The sequence below is a fragment of the Numenius arquata genome, chromosome 4 (assembly GCF_964106895.1).
Source record: "Numenius arquata chromosome 4, bNumArq3.hap1.1, whole genome shotgun sequence".
Classification (NCBI taxonomy): domain Eukaryota; kingdom Metazoa; phylum Chordata; class Aves; order Charadriiformes; family Scolopacidae; genus Numenius; species Numenius arquata.
Window position 1 is genome coordinate 40,436,081 of NC_133579.1, and position 13,836 is coordinate 40,449,916.

Below are 13,836 nucleotides of genomic sequence, written 5' to 3' on the forward strand. Positions count from 1 at the left end.
TTTGAAAAAAAATCACCACCACATTACCTTGCAGCAGAGAAAAGCAGCATGAAGGGCACAGACAAGTGAACAAAACTTCTTGATCTTAGCATCTGAATGCATTTATAGAGTATGTAAAACTGTTGGCAGAGATCTCTTTGAAACTGTACAAATGCACAGTACAGCCATAGCTCAACAAGAGGGAGGTATTCTGCGTCCTCTCCTCTGTGTGCATGCTGCTATGTACAGTATGAGTGTGTATTAATACACATGAATTCACAACCCTAAATTTTCCACTTGTATTGCAGGCCATCTCCTGCCCCACAGGGTGAATCCCATTGAGTAACATTGAGTTCCTACAAAAAGACATTCTTTTCCTCCTGTCCAGGTGGAACAGTAAAGCCCCAGAGTGAAAATCATAGTCCAGCTATCTTCAGCAGGAGCATGATTTCACACCATTACTGTATGTGTATAGATACATGCACACCTGTCCACACATTCATTCTGTACATATACAGAGGTACATGTACATTTTTACATTCTTTGGTGGCAAAATAATAATAATAAAAAACCCCAAACCCCAGGGCTGCACAAACTGTGCATCTTTGCTTATGAATCTGCTTCAGGAAAATTGGGGTTGCTGTAACAGGAGTTATTTTGCCTCCTTAAGGACTGTTCCTTGCATTGACAAAATGCCAAACATTTACAATGACTAAAACAGGGCACAAGGAAAGCCAACATAAATACAGCTCACATGACAGATAACTCAGAGAGAGACCCCTCCTACCCACATCAACACACCATGAGAGAAGAAGCAGCCATATGCGTTCACCTACAAGCACTCAAACGCTTCCTCAGTTACTGTCCGGATGTCCAGCTGAGCTGCGCCGCAGCCTTCTTCTGCCCTGGCTGTGGGGTTTCGCTGTTGTTGCTTATTAGAATGGAATTAACAGAGGACAGGACGTTGGGAGCAGCAGAGGAGGCTGGCAGGTCAATGCCACACCGAAGGGTTGTCAGCCTGTGTGCTTCAGATAGATGGCTCTTCTCATTGCCACCCCTGGGACGTCAAACCTGCATCTCGGAGGTGCTGATGAGGCCCAGTGCTTTGGCTTCTTCCGGTGTCAGTCCGCTCTTTAGTGTCCTTCTCACTGGATGGTGATAAATTCCAAAAGCAGGCAAAGAAATCCCAAAACAAAGACAATGCAAACAATTAGAAGCGATAATTACACAAGACTTGCAGCTGAAAAAAACCCTTTACCATGCAAGCCGAGTCAAATGAAAAGTTGGTATGTACTCAGGGCCTCAAGTTCAGAAATACCGAGTAATGCCCTATGCCAAACCCATGGGAGCATCAAGTACCGGGGAACTCCAGTCTGGCAAAACAACATTTGTCATTTGACATTTAGTCAACAAAAACTTTTAAGGAACAATATCACAGCATTTTAAGATTTGTTTTTCTCTGATACTGTATCAGTTTATTTTGAGTCCATAGAAAGTATCATCTGCCCTAGTATTTTATAGTTTCATAAACATTTTTTAAAAGAGCTTTTGGATCTTCATGGGGTTCAATTGAATTTATCACTATTAAATCCTATGTCACCCTTTAAGGGTGTAAAAAAAAAAAAAAAGCCAAAACTTAAAAGATTAAAAATGTAACTATTTAATAGCCTATTCAAATTATTAAAACACGTCTTCATACACACTCCCGTTTCTTCTGTAAAGTTCCCCCATCCTAGCCCCATTTGTGCCACCTTTGCCATTAGTAGTCTGCAGCATTTCAGTTGAATTTAAATGATAAATCTAGGCCAAAATCTTGTTTCTTAATTTTCTATGATATGTTCTGAACACTAGCCCTTAAATAAAACTTCTAAAATTTGTGATTGACTTTTTTATTCAGGAACAAGTGACTATGTGACTGCACACACTGAGCATTAGCGTCCTCCTAGTTTTATTGGCACCATGATTCTCAGGTGGATGGGTTTTAGTTCAAGACACAAATGGGGTGTTCACACTTCAATATTCCTCAAGTAAAAAATGCACATTCAGAAGTTTAAGCTGCATGCAAAGCATAAACAAAAATATATTTGGAGCCCCAAAACAATGAAGTCTAGAGGAAACTCCTAGAGAAACCACTTGCAGACAGTGATTAAGGACTTCTTGCATCAGTATCATCTAGCACAATTAAGACCTCTAATTTATTGAGAGATTCAGTTCATGTAACTGAAACTGGGTGGTCACATCCAAGGGTCTAGCTGGAGTGAGAGGAGGGAACGGACTGGTATAGAAAACAAGGAGATAAGAGAAAGGGGAAATACAGCATAGTTGAACATTTGATACCATGCAGGTAGGACGAAAATGATCTATGTTTGATAGTCAAATTGCTTTCATCAGTTACTGAGGTTTATCAAATGAGCAGGGAGTGCTCAATTTGTAATTTGTACAATTTGTACATTTGTAATTGTTCCTCCATTATCAAACCCTTACTTGAAAGTTTTTCTTCAAGGCTCACTCCTTTTTCCTACACTATTTGCGAATGTATTAAACACCACTAGGAGCCTGCATGGCAGCTTTTTACGATAGCCACTTTTTCCTGCCATACTGATCAGCAATACCTTCCAAGTTTAACAATGCTTAGCTTAAAGCAGTACAAGGGTAAATGCTGCTGATAAAGCTAAGATTAAGAAAGACTACCAGAAGAGCAATATGTGTCAAAATTTTTTCTGGTCTCCATGGTGCAGAATACCCAATACAGACTTTTGAGTCAGGCCTCAGCACTGGCACCCTTTTATACTTTTCAAATTTGATATGCAAATGTCTACGGTGACAAATGTCAATTTCTAGACATGAGCTATGAAATACCTTAGGCTCTTAAGGTCTCAGTGAATCACCCAATGCTTATTTCTGTATCAAAATGAACTGTATGAGGAGTAAAAGAACAAATCCAAGAAAGCTGCAGAAGAAACATTTCTGTCCCATTAGAAGCAAAGACTTCCCCGAGCAGTTCACCTGCTTAGCTAGCAGCACTGCCTCTCCCCCGAACATGTTTTTTTCTGTACCCTCTATAACATGCAGCCAAACACAGGCCAGAGCGAGCTTGGCCACCAGATAATAGAGCCGAGTTAAAAAATATGTGTACAGGAGACCAAACTTTCAGAGGATGACTGTCTAGATGACATTACATCTTCCCACTAAAGGCAAAAGTGAACTGGAAAACTGAATGTGAAACCAATTTCCACATTTTAGATACTTCTGCAGAAGTGTGAAACTGAACATATTCATGACTGCTCTCACACATATCCCCAACTCTCTCAGACCACAATCACTCACTGACATTCACAAACTGAGCACAATAACCACTCTAAAACAAAGCTATTTTTCTTGTCAGATGGTAAGACAGAACGAGTGAGAGAACAGGCAATTGTTATTCCTGTTTGTAAACATTTAATAGAAAATGAGGTGCTCTGCTAATGCTGGCCACGTACTGGAATAAGCAAAATGCTGGTCTTATTTATGACAATGTAAATTTGGAATAACCTTCTTTAGGTCAGTACAATTACTACTGCACAAATAACTGGGCTGAGACTGTCTAACAACTGAAAGGGAAGCATGTGCCTCTAACTTAAATCAAGCAGAGAACAGTAGTTTAAATTCCTCCATCAGCCTGAGTAACAGGATTACGAGTTAACTAGAGAAAGCCAAATGGATTTACAATAACATGTAGGTCTCTTTGAAGAAAATTACAGGAGTTAATATTCAGAAGTCATAATCAGGAGTTAAAATACCATGGTAGAAACCATCTTCAGGAAAAAGACGGTAGAAAACTAAGGAGTCTTCCTTTACATAAGCAAGATTTCTCTTTGAATCTCCAGATGCCACCCTCTCAAACATACTAAAGTCTTAGTCTGAGGACCTCATGTATTAACCCTTGGATGACTGATAAAAAGGAGTACTGTATGCAGCATGTGACAAGGACAAGTGCCCCATTCTGGGTTTGCTGTATGACTGACATAACGGAGGCCAACCCCAGGTTTGTACTTTTTGTGCACTGCAAAACAAGTAGGAATGACTCAATGGATTGCTGGGACATACGCAGCTGTAATGAAACAAAACAATCTCTTTGCATCCCTCAGTTGACTGGTCTAACTTATCTTAGCTCTCCTATAATACAGAAAAAGATGACTTGGATTTAAGATATTCCAGTGACCTACAATTTTAAGGCCAGCAGTTAGGAGAAAAGAGCTCCAAACAATGTAGGACTTTGATGGTCATAATGAGATTGTCAAGAAAATAAAAAGCAAAGATGGGAAGAAACTTTTTACTGACTGAATGGTTCCCAAAAACACTGACGGCTGCTGACTTGTATAAACTAAGCGCGTGGGGCCAAATACTGCGAAGTACGGTGACTACTGGTGAGATTAAAGCTGTCAACCATCAACAGGCAACCAGAAGGATAACACCTGACAGAATCATGGTCCAGACTCAAATCAGTAAATTCTTGCCCTACAATGCAACAGGCCACTCTGACACAGATTAATCCACTTGCAGTTTGAAGTATTTTCTACTTAGGGAGATGAAAGTGGCCTGATAAAGGGTCTCTTTATATGAAAATTATATCTAATATGCACAAATTACTCACAGTACATTTCCTCATCTGAAGATACAGTGGATGGATGCAGTATCAGTAGCAATACAAGAGCAAGTTCCCGCCCCACTATTCTCTGCACTGGCTTGTGGACTATGGAGGCTTGTAGGTGATGAAGCCAGAAAAAAGTTGAGTTATCTACAGAAGCAGAGACTACTCTGGGAGGTGGGTGAACCTTGTCTTGACATGCTGTTAAACAGATGTCCTCAGACATTTGTCTGTTTCCTCATAAAGCGCTTGGTAGGGTTCCTCCACCTTAGGAAAGGTCATGAGCACATTCAGTCATCAAAACTGAATGCAGAGAGAGATTTTCCTTCCACGTTTTATAGGCATTGCAAAATTACATTTCTCAAACTAGATCTTCACTCTCCCCTCTTCACCGAACTCTGTCGTGTCTCTAACTGGACTAGACATAATATCTTGGCTTGTAAAACTCTTGGCCTGCTGCAGATCACATTAAACTGAGTTATGGAATGTATTTTGGAGGCAGTGACAATAAAAATAAGACTTTCAAATGACCTTTTAGGTTCTTTAAGCAATTTTTAAAACATTTGCTAAAGAAACATAACATAGAGAGAAAATAACTTTTACTCTTGTCACAAGCAAGGCCTGCTGAGATCCCATAACCAAGAAACTAAATGTTGTTTTTGTGGGATCAGAGGGCATGATGTTCTTTTTTAATTGGGAAATCTGGAATTTTATTTGATATCCTGGCAGAATGCAGCATGCTTACGATGAACTCGATGAATTTGATTCTGCCTGTTGGGTCAAGATCTACATGGATACATTGCCCTCACAGTACACTGGGAATGTTTTAAAAAAAGAGTAATTCCCCAAGTTTAGCTTTGTCAGAGAATATAATTATCCAGGGGTCAGTTGTTTTTTAAAAAGCAAATAGCACTCCTGATTTCCCATCAGACACGACCGTTCCCTGCTCAAGAAGTCACAGAATTAGTGTCATTCCTACTGCAATACTGCAAAATGATGTGGCAGCCCCAGAACTTCCTTTTAGAATCATAGAATCATAGAATGGTTTAGGTTGGAAGGGACCTTAAATGTCATCTAGTTCCAACCCCCCTGCCATGGGCAGGAACACCTCCCACTAGACCAGGTTGCTCAAAGCCCCATCCAGCCTGGTCTTGAACACCTCCAGGGATGGGGCATCCACAACTTCTCTGGGCAACCTGTTCCAGTGCCTCACTGCCCTCACAGTAAAGAACTTCTTTCTAGCATCTAATCTAAATCTACCCTCTTTCAATTTAAACTATTACCCCTCGTCCTATCACTACACTCCCTCAGAAAGAGTCCCTCCCCATCTCTCCTGTAGGCCCCCTTCAGGTATTGGAAGGCTGTTGTAAGGTCTCCAGGCTGAACAACCCCAACTCTCTCAGCCTGTCTTCAGAGGAGAGGTGCTCCAGCCCTTTGATCATTTTCGTGGCCCTCCGCTGCACCCGTTCCAACAGGTCCATGACCTTTTGGTCCCAGCTGCAAAGGTAATGCAGTTGCTGATTTGGAACGAAGAAATTCTAGGTGGCTGTAAATTACACAGTGAGGACAGCAGGAAGGGCAGATTATAAGAGGCAATGCAGGCCAGCTCTGTCATCTCATTTCATGTCATGTATCTCAGTTTTCTTTTCTGTTACCTACTCACACCCAGCTTGCACATTCAGTCTATTTACTCATATATTTAGATTTAACATATTCTCTTGGACTTTACTCCAATAAGTCCAGCAATGGCCATTTGCAAGTCAAAATTTCAATCCAGACAGCCTTGCTCATATTCTCTCATGTTAATCCTTTTCTGCATTTGTGTATTTTTATGTTACTATCTATATAACATGTTTAATCGTGTCCATATCATTGCTTAATACAAGTAGGCCTAAATGCTTAATAAAAATATTAAAACATTTTGTGTAGAGATTTTCTTACAGGGGTTTGTAGGTAAATTTTTGGATTTTATCATGCACTTCACTGAAGAAGTACAGACAACTGAAATGTGGTCTTTATCTGGGTCAGCCACATAGAAAGCTCCAGGAAACAACGTATTATTATGTATTATTATTGCTCTGCAGCTTTGCTTTCAGTCCTGTCAGCGCTTCATAGGTGGCAGAAATCTCTCCTAACAAGAAATTCTGTAGTTCATAACCATCTCTGGGTGTAACTTACGGTACCTGTGACATAAAGAGGAGTCTAGCAGTGGAAAAGGACAAAGTGGAATTTTGTGAAAAAAACTGAACTTGTGTTTCATCTCCAGGTGGCTTATGTTATAGGGAACAAAAAGTAACATTGCTTTTGAGAACCTGGGCTGCATGAAGAACACATGGGTTTTAAAGTAATATTTAACATGTAGTTGAAACTGTTAAAAGTTTCCAACTTTATGTATTTCACAGACCATCATTTATGTAGTCCCAACAGTAAAGCAGAAAACATTTAACTCCTTTCTTGAACGCCATCTATGAAAAAAAAACAACCTAATTATCAGGACTTCTGTGAATTCCACTGTAAAAAGTCACTACTAAAATCAATCCTGCTGCCACGTCTTTCATAATTTCTCCTGCTTAGCTTCACCAGCCAGAAGTGATTCCACTATTAATAGGTAAAGCATCAAAAGCACAGAGCTCACCAACAACTGAGTCTGCTTGTAAGCACTATATACTATTTTCAAGACCAGACTATACATTAACAACGCACGGGACAAAAAAAAGGCAAGAGATGGGATACAGAAAGTAACCCACCTAACACAAGTGTTTCAGGCATGCAGCCTTTACGTTCCATTTGAAATTTTAAAATGACTTAAAGTCTATTTTAAAGTGGCCTATTGTTAAATAATAGACTTTCACTAAGGGGGTAGCTCAGGCTTATGAATGCAGAGCTGTCTGTTGGAGAGTGACTTGGTGGAGAAGTGTGACTATGTCTGACCACTCATGTGGTCATTTGCACTCTGTGGAGAGCAAATTAATTACCCCCATTACGAATCTGTGCTGAGGAAAAAAAACCCAAACAGTAAAAGGCATCACCTCTACAAGTCCATTAGATTAAATATAACTATGATAAAAACAATCTTGTAATTATGCTAATCGGGTGCTCTAATTGTGCCTACACAAAGCCATCTATATATGCTTTTTGACATAATTCTGGGGCAAAATAAATTAAAAGTAGCTTTGTGTGAACCACTTCTGTTCATTTTCTAAGACAGACTTCCCTCCAAACACATTTGATGCTTGCATTCAAGCGTAGTCAAATTCCTGCCTTAGCAGATCCTGGTGTTAAACTCCTTCATGGCAGCAGAGGGCTCTCTTTGGCAGCTGTGCTATCGTGATGCTCTACTGGAAAGCCACACAAGAGATCACTTTTGTTACACTGCACTTCTTTTGTAAGGCGACTTGAAAAGCAACCCTGTAGTGCCCTGTCTTTTCTCATTCTCAAATGAAGCGCTTTCCATAACAACTCTGTCGTCTTGTCAGCCAGCAACTCATTGCTGCTGATTTCTTACTCAGATGCTGAAAATAATCATCTTTCAGGAAGGGAGGATGATATACATAAGGAATAAATTGCTGACCAGGGGTAAACTTGAAAGCCATTTCAATACAGAAAGAAACCAAGCAAAATAAATATCCTGTCAACTTAGGGCTGACAGTGCGCAATCAAACATACATTATTTTTTTAATACTCAAAATGTATCTATCCCAATTTAGGGAATGAATTCTGTGACAAGAATTCAAAAGGCTTGAAATATATCTTTAAAATATGCCAACTAAAAAGAAAACAGAGGATGACATAAATGGATTCACTGAAACAGTGAATGACAAACTGGCAACAGTGAAAACATCTATTTGTATCTCTTGCAAGATGTGAACAGATGAGGTAAAATTAGACTTTTCTACAGAAATACGGTTGAAAAAGTACCAAAAGTGTATACCATAACAAAAGTATTTCGGTAGAAAATGTCAGTACTAATCTTTTCTGACCTGGGAACATGAACAGCTTTGACATCACTTGCTTGTTACCAACTGCTCATCTCCTGCCAGTTTCTCCCATGTTACCTTCAGCTTGTTCTTTCCTTCAATAAGGAAACTGCCATTTGGCCAAGAAGAGATGGCCAGAGAAATTCTAGCATTTGTAAATCCTTATCTAGAAGCTCATGGGAAGCTGCAGAACTCCCCCTCTTTTTGGTTCTCCCAGTGCCTCAGACAGGGCATGAGGAGGTCCTGCTGGGACACAGGCTTCACCTGACACCAGGCTGTGCTCTTTGCTAAGACCAAAACCTGAGCAGTGGCTACCTCTTCCTCCACAGAGCAGCACATCTGGGTGGGCATTCAATCCCATGAGGTGACAGCCACTCTAAAATCACCAGAGACAACTCATTATAGCAGCAGTTTTCTCCTTGTACCTACATCATGTCCTCTGTGCTTGGGTAATATAACATACATGTGCATGTGCATGTCTGTGTGGTGTTCAACATTTCTGTCTTCTCCCTGTGAACTGAAATAAACAGGGATAAAAGCTACAGGTTTTTTTTGTACACATCGCATATTTAATTCTGACTGCCCAGATCAATGTGATGACTTCTCACCTGGTTTTCTCAGTTGCTGTATTAAAACAATGCTGCTCAATTGTGAGAAAATACTAGATTCTGTAGTATCTCTAAATACTGGTACCAGAATCCAATGCAAAGTTAAAGAGTGTTCTTAATAGTGCAGGCTAGTTAATTTTGTATCTGACTTTCCTTATATAAAAAAGATAAAGCTGCTTCAAGCAGAAAGTTTGAGGGTAGGAGCCCCAGGTAAATAATCTGTATCTGAATAAAATTCATTATAGAAATGACTCATAGATTCCTTTAAAACAGTGACTGGAAAATGAATTTAAGCCTCTTCTACAAACATTTTTTTTACTAGATTTTTAAACCAGGCTTTCAAAAAAACCTTTTGTTTTGAAGGCTACATGATGTAGAACTGTACAGAATGATGGCAATTTCACTTTCACAATGCTAGGACCAGGCAAATACTCTTGAATGAAATTTGAGCTATGAAAGACACAGTTTGAAACTCATGGAGACTGCCAACAAAATACATAGGTACTATACATATGAACAGTTAAAAAGCAGAATGTCTACCCCTGTCTGTCAAGATCGGTTGTTGTAAAAGAAATCTATAAATATAAATGTAATACACATCGTAAAGGAGAAACTGAACACTCATAAATAAATATGTACCTACTTAGAAATGGTATTAATATCAACAATCACAATTATATATGTCATCCATTACACTTGAGAAAACAGTAAATATGGAATCAGCTATTCAGCCTCATGCTTCAAATAAATACACTGATTTACAACTACTAAAATCCATTATGAGATCTGTAGGTTAGTCAACTAATCCTACCTCTCCTGTTTGTTCTCCTGCAGCTGTTGATGCTGGCCTCTGGCAGAGATAAGGGTCTACAAAGGCCTTGCCCTGATCAGGTACATCAATTTCTACAGCTTGCTGTGGTCAACTGTATTTATTATTCATTCATTAACTATCAATAATATTTTTTAATTATTGTGTTTTTATTTATTGTAGATCATGGAGTTTAGTTCTGTCATTTTTGCAAAGATCTTGCCATCCTAAGGATGAAAGAATGTATTACTTAAAAGGTATCCAAAAGACACTAGCTATCTTGGCATCTAATGGAGACAACCTTCCAGCTGCCAGAGTTTTAAGTGTTTTATCTCACATTCCATTTTCATTCAATAATTAGATTTTTATTAACTGGGTATTGAGCTTCTCAAGGCTCAGTACTTTGTGTGAGGACAAACAGACTCTGATACAGAATAACATCAGTAATACATTTACTTTTTCTAAATGCAAAGAATTGTTGCTAAATGTGCATCACTAGATTACTCTGCCCCCTCCTCAAACCCTGATGGGATCCAGTTAGTGAAATTCTAAATAATTAGTTGCAAATTCTAAGTGTAGTTGTTTGCCTTTAAAGTATTTTATATAGACTTTCTTCTTGTAAGGTTTTTATTTTTTTAAAAGCATAATTTCCATTAACTCCTGCTTTTAGTCAGGCTATAAATACCAGAAGAACAGTCTCCCTCCTGGTATTTTGGCACTTCTGTATCTTTTCATAGCCAGAAAAAGTAAGTGGAGAGACATTAGAATGAAAAATAATGAAAAAACAAAGAAAAGAAGAAAAAGTTAAGTGAAGCACCCTATGAATGCCAAACAAAAATTACACACCTTTGGATTTAAATAGTCTTCCATCTAGTATTTTTTTTGCTTACAAACATGTTTATTCCAAAACAGCGCTGCACGTGTTACTAAAACTTGCCTAAAGCTTGTCTCCAAGCCTCGTCCTTTGGCAGAGCTTTCCCACATTTTGGCATCTGATGACAGTGCGCTAACTCCTATTTCACTTGTACTGAAGGTGGAATCTAGTATGAAATACCTGACCTGGGATGTTATGTAGTTAAGTTTAATCCACCGGCCCCGAGTTTATTTGTCTAGGATTCAGATAATCTTGATTCAATTTCCATCTCCTCCACAGTCCACTCGTATGAGTCTGACAGATTGAGTGGTGCCTCAGATCCATTTCTGCATAATGACTGTAAGTATTTTTTACTCCCTGCAAGTCATTATGCAAATAAATCAATAAATCCTTATGAGATGTTTCCATATCTCAAGGGTCAGCCACAGGGTATATTATTAGGCTAATGTGATTCCAAAGCCTAATAAAAGAACAAGGCATTATCATGTCTCTCCTCTCTCTTTCTTAAATACCACAAATAATTTTGGTCGTCTCATTTGAATATTGGATTATATTCTGACTCAATTATTATCTGCTCCAAACCTATTTCATAGATTCATAGATTCATAGATTGGTCCAGGCCGGAAGGGACCTCCAAAGGTCATCTAGTCCGACCTCCCCGCAGTCAGCAGGGACACCCCCAACTAGACCAGGTTGCCCAGGGCCTTGTTGAGCTTCACCTTGAATATCTCAAGGGAAGGGGCCTCAACCACCTCCCTGGGCAACCTGTTCCAGTGTTCCACCACCCTCATGGTAAAGAATTTTTTCCTAATATCCAATCTAAATCTCCCCTTCTCCAACTTAAAACCATTGCCCCTCGTCCTGTCGCTGCAGGCCTTTGTAAACAGACCCTCCCCAGCCTTCCTGTAGGCCCCCCTCAGGTACTGGAAGGCTGCTATGAGGTCTCCCCGGAGCCTCCTTTTCTCCAAGCTAAACAACCCCAGCTCCCTCAGTCTGTCCTCACAGGAGAGGTGCTCCAGCCCCCTGACCATTTTGGTGGCCCTCCTCTGGACCCGCTCCATCAGGTCCATGTCCTTTCTATATTGAGGGCTCCAGACCTGCACACAGTACTCTAACTCAAATCTAAAGCAGATTTTCAATTTTAATAAAATCTAAGAGAAATAAGACTGCACACACAGGGAGATGCTCCGAGATAAAACAATGTGAGGGAAAACAAGCCTCTTACTCTGCAAGGTCCTCATGCAGAATCTCCAGCAGAATCCAATACAACCCCCACTGTGCTACTCACCATCAAATATTAGTCACACCTGGGCCCTACATTATGGTTTACCATTCAGGGTCAGCTGAAGATCCAGATGCAGCCAAGCCATCTTTAAAGAGCTTTCTCCTTGGCACAGTTATCTGAAATTATTTGTTGGCAAGACTGTGTTGGGAACCCTACTCTTTGACCACTGCCTTGACTTCAGGGAGCCAGGAGACACATCTTCAAGCATGAAGGTTGCTAACACTAAAAATTCATAAAGAAGAAGAAAGATACTTGCAGGTTCATGTTTTAGCCTCAAGGTACTTGCTAGTCAGCTGGTCTGGTTTTGCTGCGCTGTGGCTTAATCAGCACTTGAACAAGGTAACAAATCCTTAGGACTTTCTCTTGTTCTTTTTCAGAGCCCTGCCAGGGCCACTCACAGAGGTCAGAAATCAATTTGGCTCAACATTTCCAAGTATTGCTCTGCGTATGCCAGAATTAGTGTGAATACCTTCCAGATGCTTATTCACGATTATTAAACTGGAGTATGATTTTTCGTGATGCTGACTCATGGGAATCATATCATTCCCCTGGGACAGATTCATTCAATTCAATGAGACCAACAGAGAGATGGCACCTCCGTTAAGAGTCTAATCCTGAGAAAACAGATATTATGTTAGAGGACAGATGTTTTAAATAAACAGCCAGTACAAGAAGAAAAATGGCATTATATTCCTACTTGTCTACTATGGAGTTTTGCAGGGGTTCTTTTAATTAAATGTACTTAAGTAAAATTTTAATCGTATGGATGGTACTGGTGCCTCAAAGCAGCCATGGCTATAAGACCTATTTTTCTTGTCCAGTTGGAAGCAGTTGGCACAGGCTGGTTCATAATGGTGTGAAAGTCTCATTTAGCAACAGGATTTTCTAAGCAGCCCTATTCCTCTTCATATAATTTATTCTGTTACCTCACGTCTAATCTTCACTGCTTATCTACCTTATACTGTGTTTTTTTTTAAATTCAGCTCTCTGTATTAAACAACCTCCCTTCTTGACTGCTTTTTGAAATCTCAGTGGTATCTCATACAGAGAATTTTTATTTCCCCAAATCCACTGGTGTAATGCCTGTAATGCTGTTCTGTAAGCTGCTAAAATTAGCTTCACCAATTGTACTCATTGGAATTTGGACTATCAAATCGAGTGATTCTTACAACTTCCTTATCCAGATTTTCCTTTGCACTCATTGTTTCTTATGGCATCGTTTCTGAAGGTCATCATAACCTTATGGGAGAACCAGACAATCCTATTATTTTTTATTTCTTTGCTAAGTTGAACAAGTCCCCATAATGTTATAAAAACCCTTCTCACAGAAAGCTGTCCTCAGTCTTCAAGAACAGAAACAGTATATTTTACAGGTAATTTGTTTTTTATGCTTTTAAAATATGCCAAACTGACATCTCTAGAGGCTGGGGTCTGTTGTTTACACAGAGAATAAGGACATCAGAGAGAAAAAAACAGCAGAAGCTTCCTATGACAACTTGCCTTGAAGCTGTCTTTAAACAACCACCTCAAGGGGTGACAGAGCATTTCAGTTTCTGTGACTCATTCAATACTGTGGCTTTCTGATGAGGGCTCCAATGAATGAATACAACCGTAATGTTGTTTTCTCATACATAACACCACTCCAGTATGTCTGGTAGGCAGGTCTCTGAACAAC

At 39.6% G+C, this 13,836-nt stretch overlaps 1 protein-coding gene across 3 annotated transcripts in view; it reads right to left on the reverse strand.

Annotated features, from left to right (window-relative positions):
* Positions 1-1,044: 1,044 nt before the first annotated feature.
* Positions 1,045-13,836, reverse strand: part of FHOD3 (formin homology 2 domain containing 3) — a 398,400-nt gene continuing 385,608 nt past the window's right edge. For all 3 annotated transcript variants that reach the window (XM_074146889.1, XM_074146891.1, XM_074146890.1), the window contains one exon: positions 1,045-1,127. In XM_074146889.1, coding sequence (XP_074002990.1) covers positions 1,045-1,127 — 83 coding nt within the window. The remainder of the gene's footprint in view (positions 1,128-13,836) is intronic.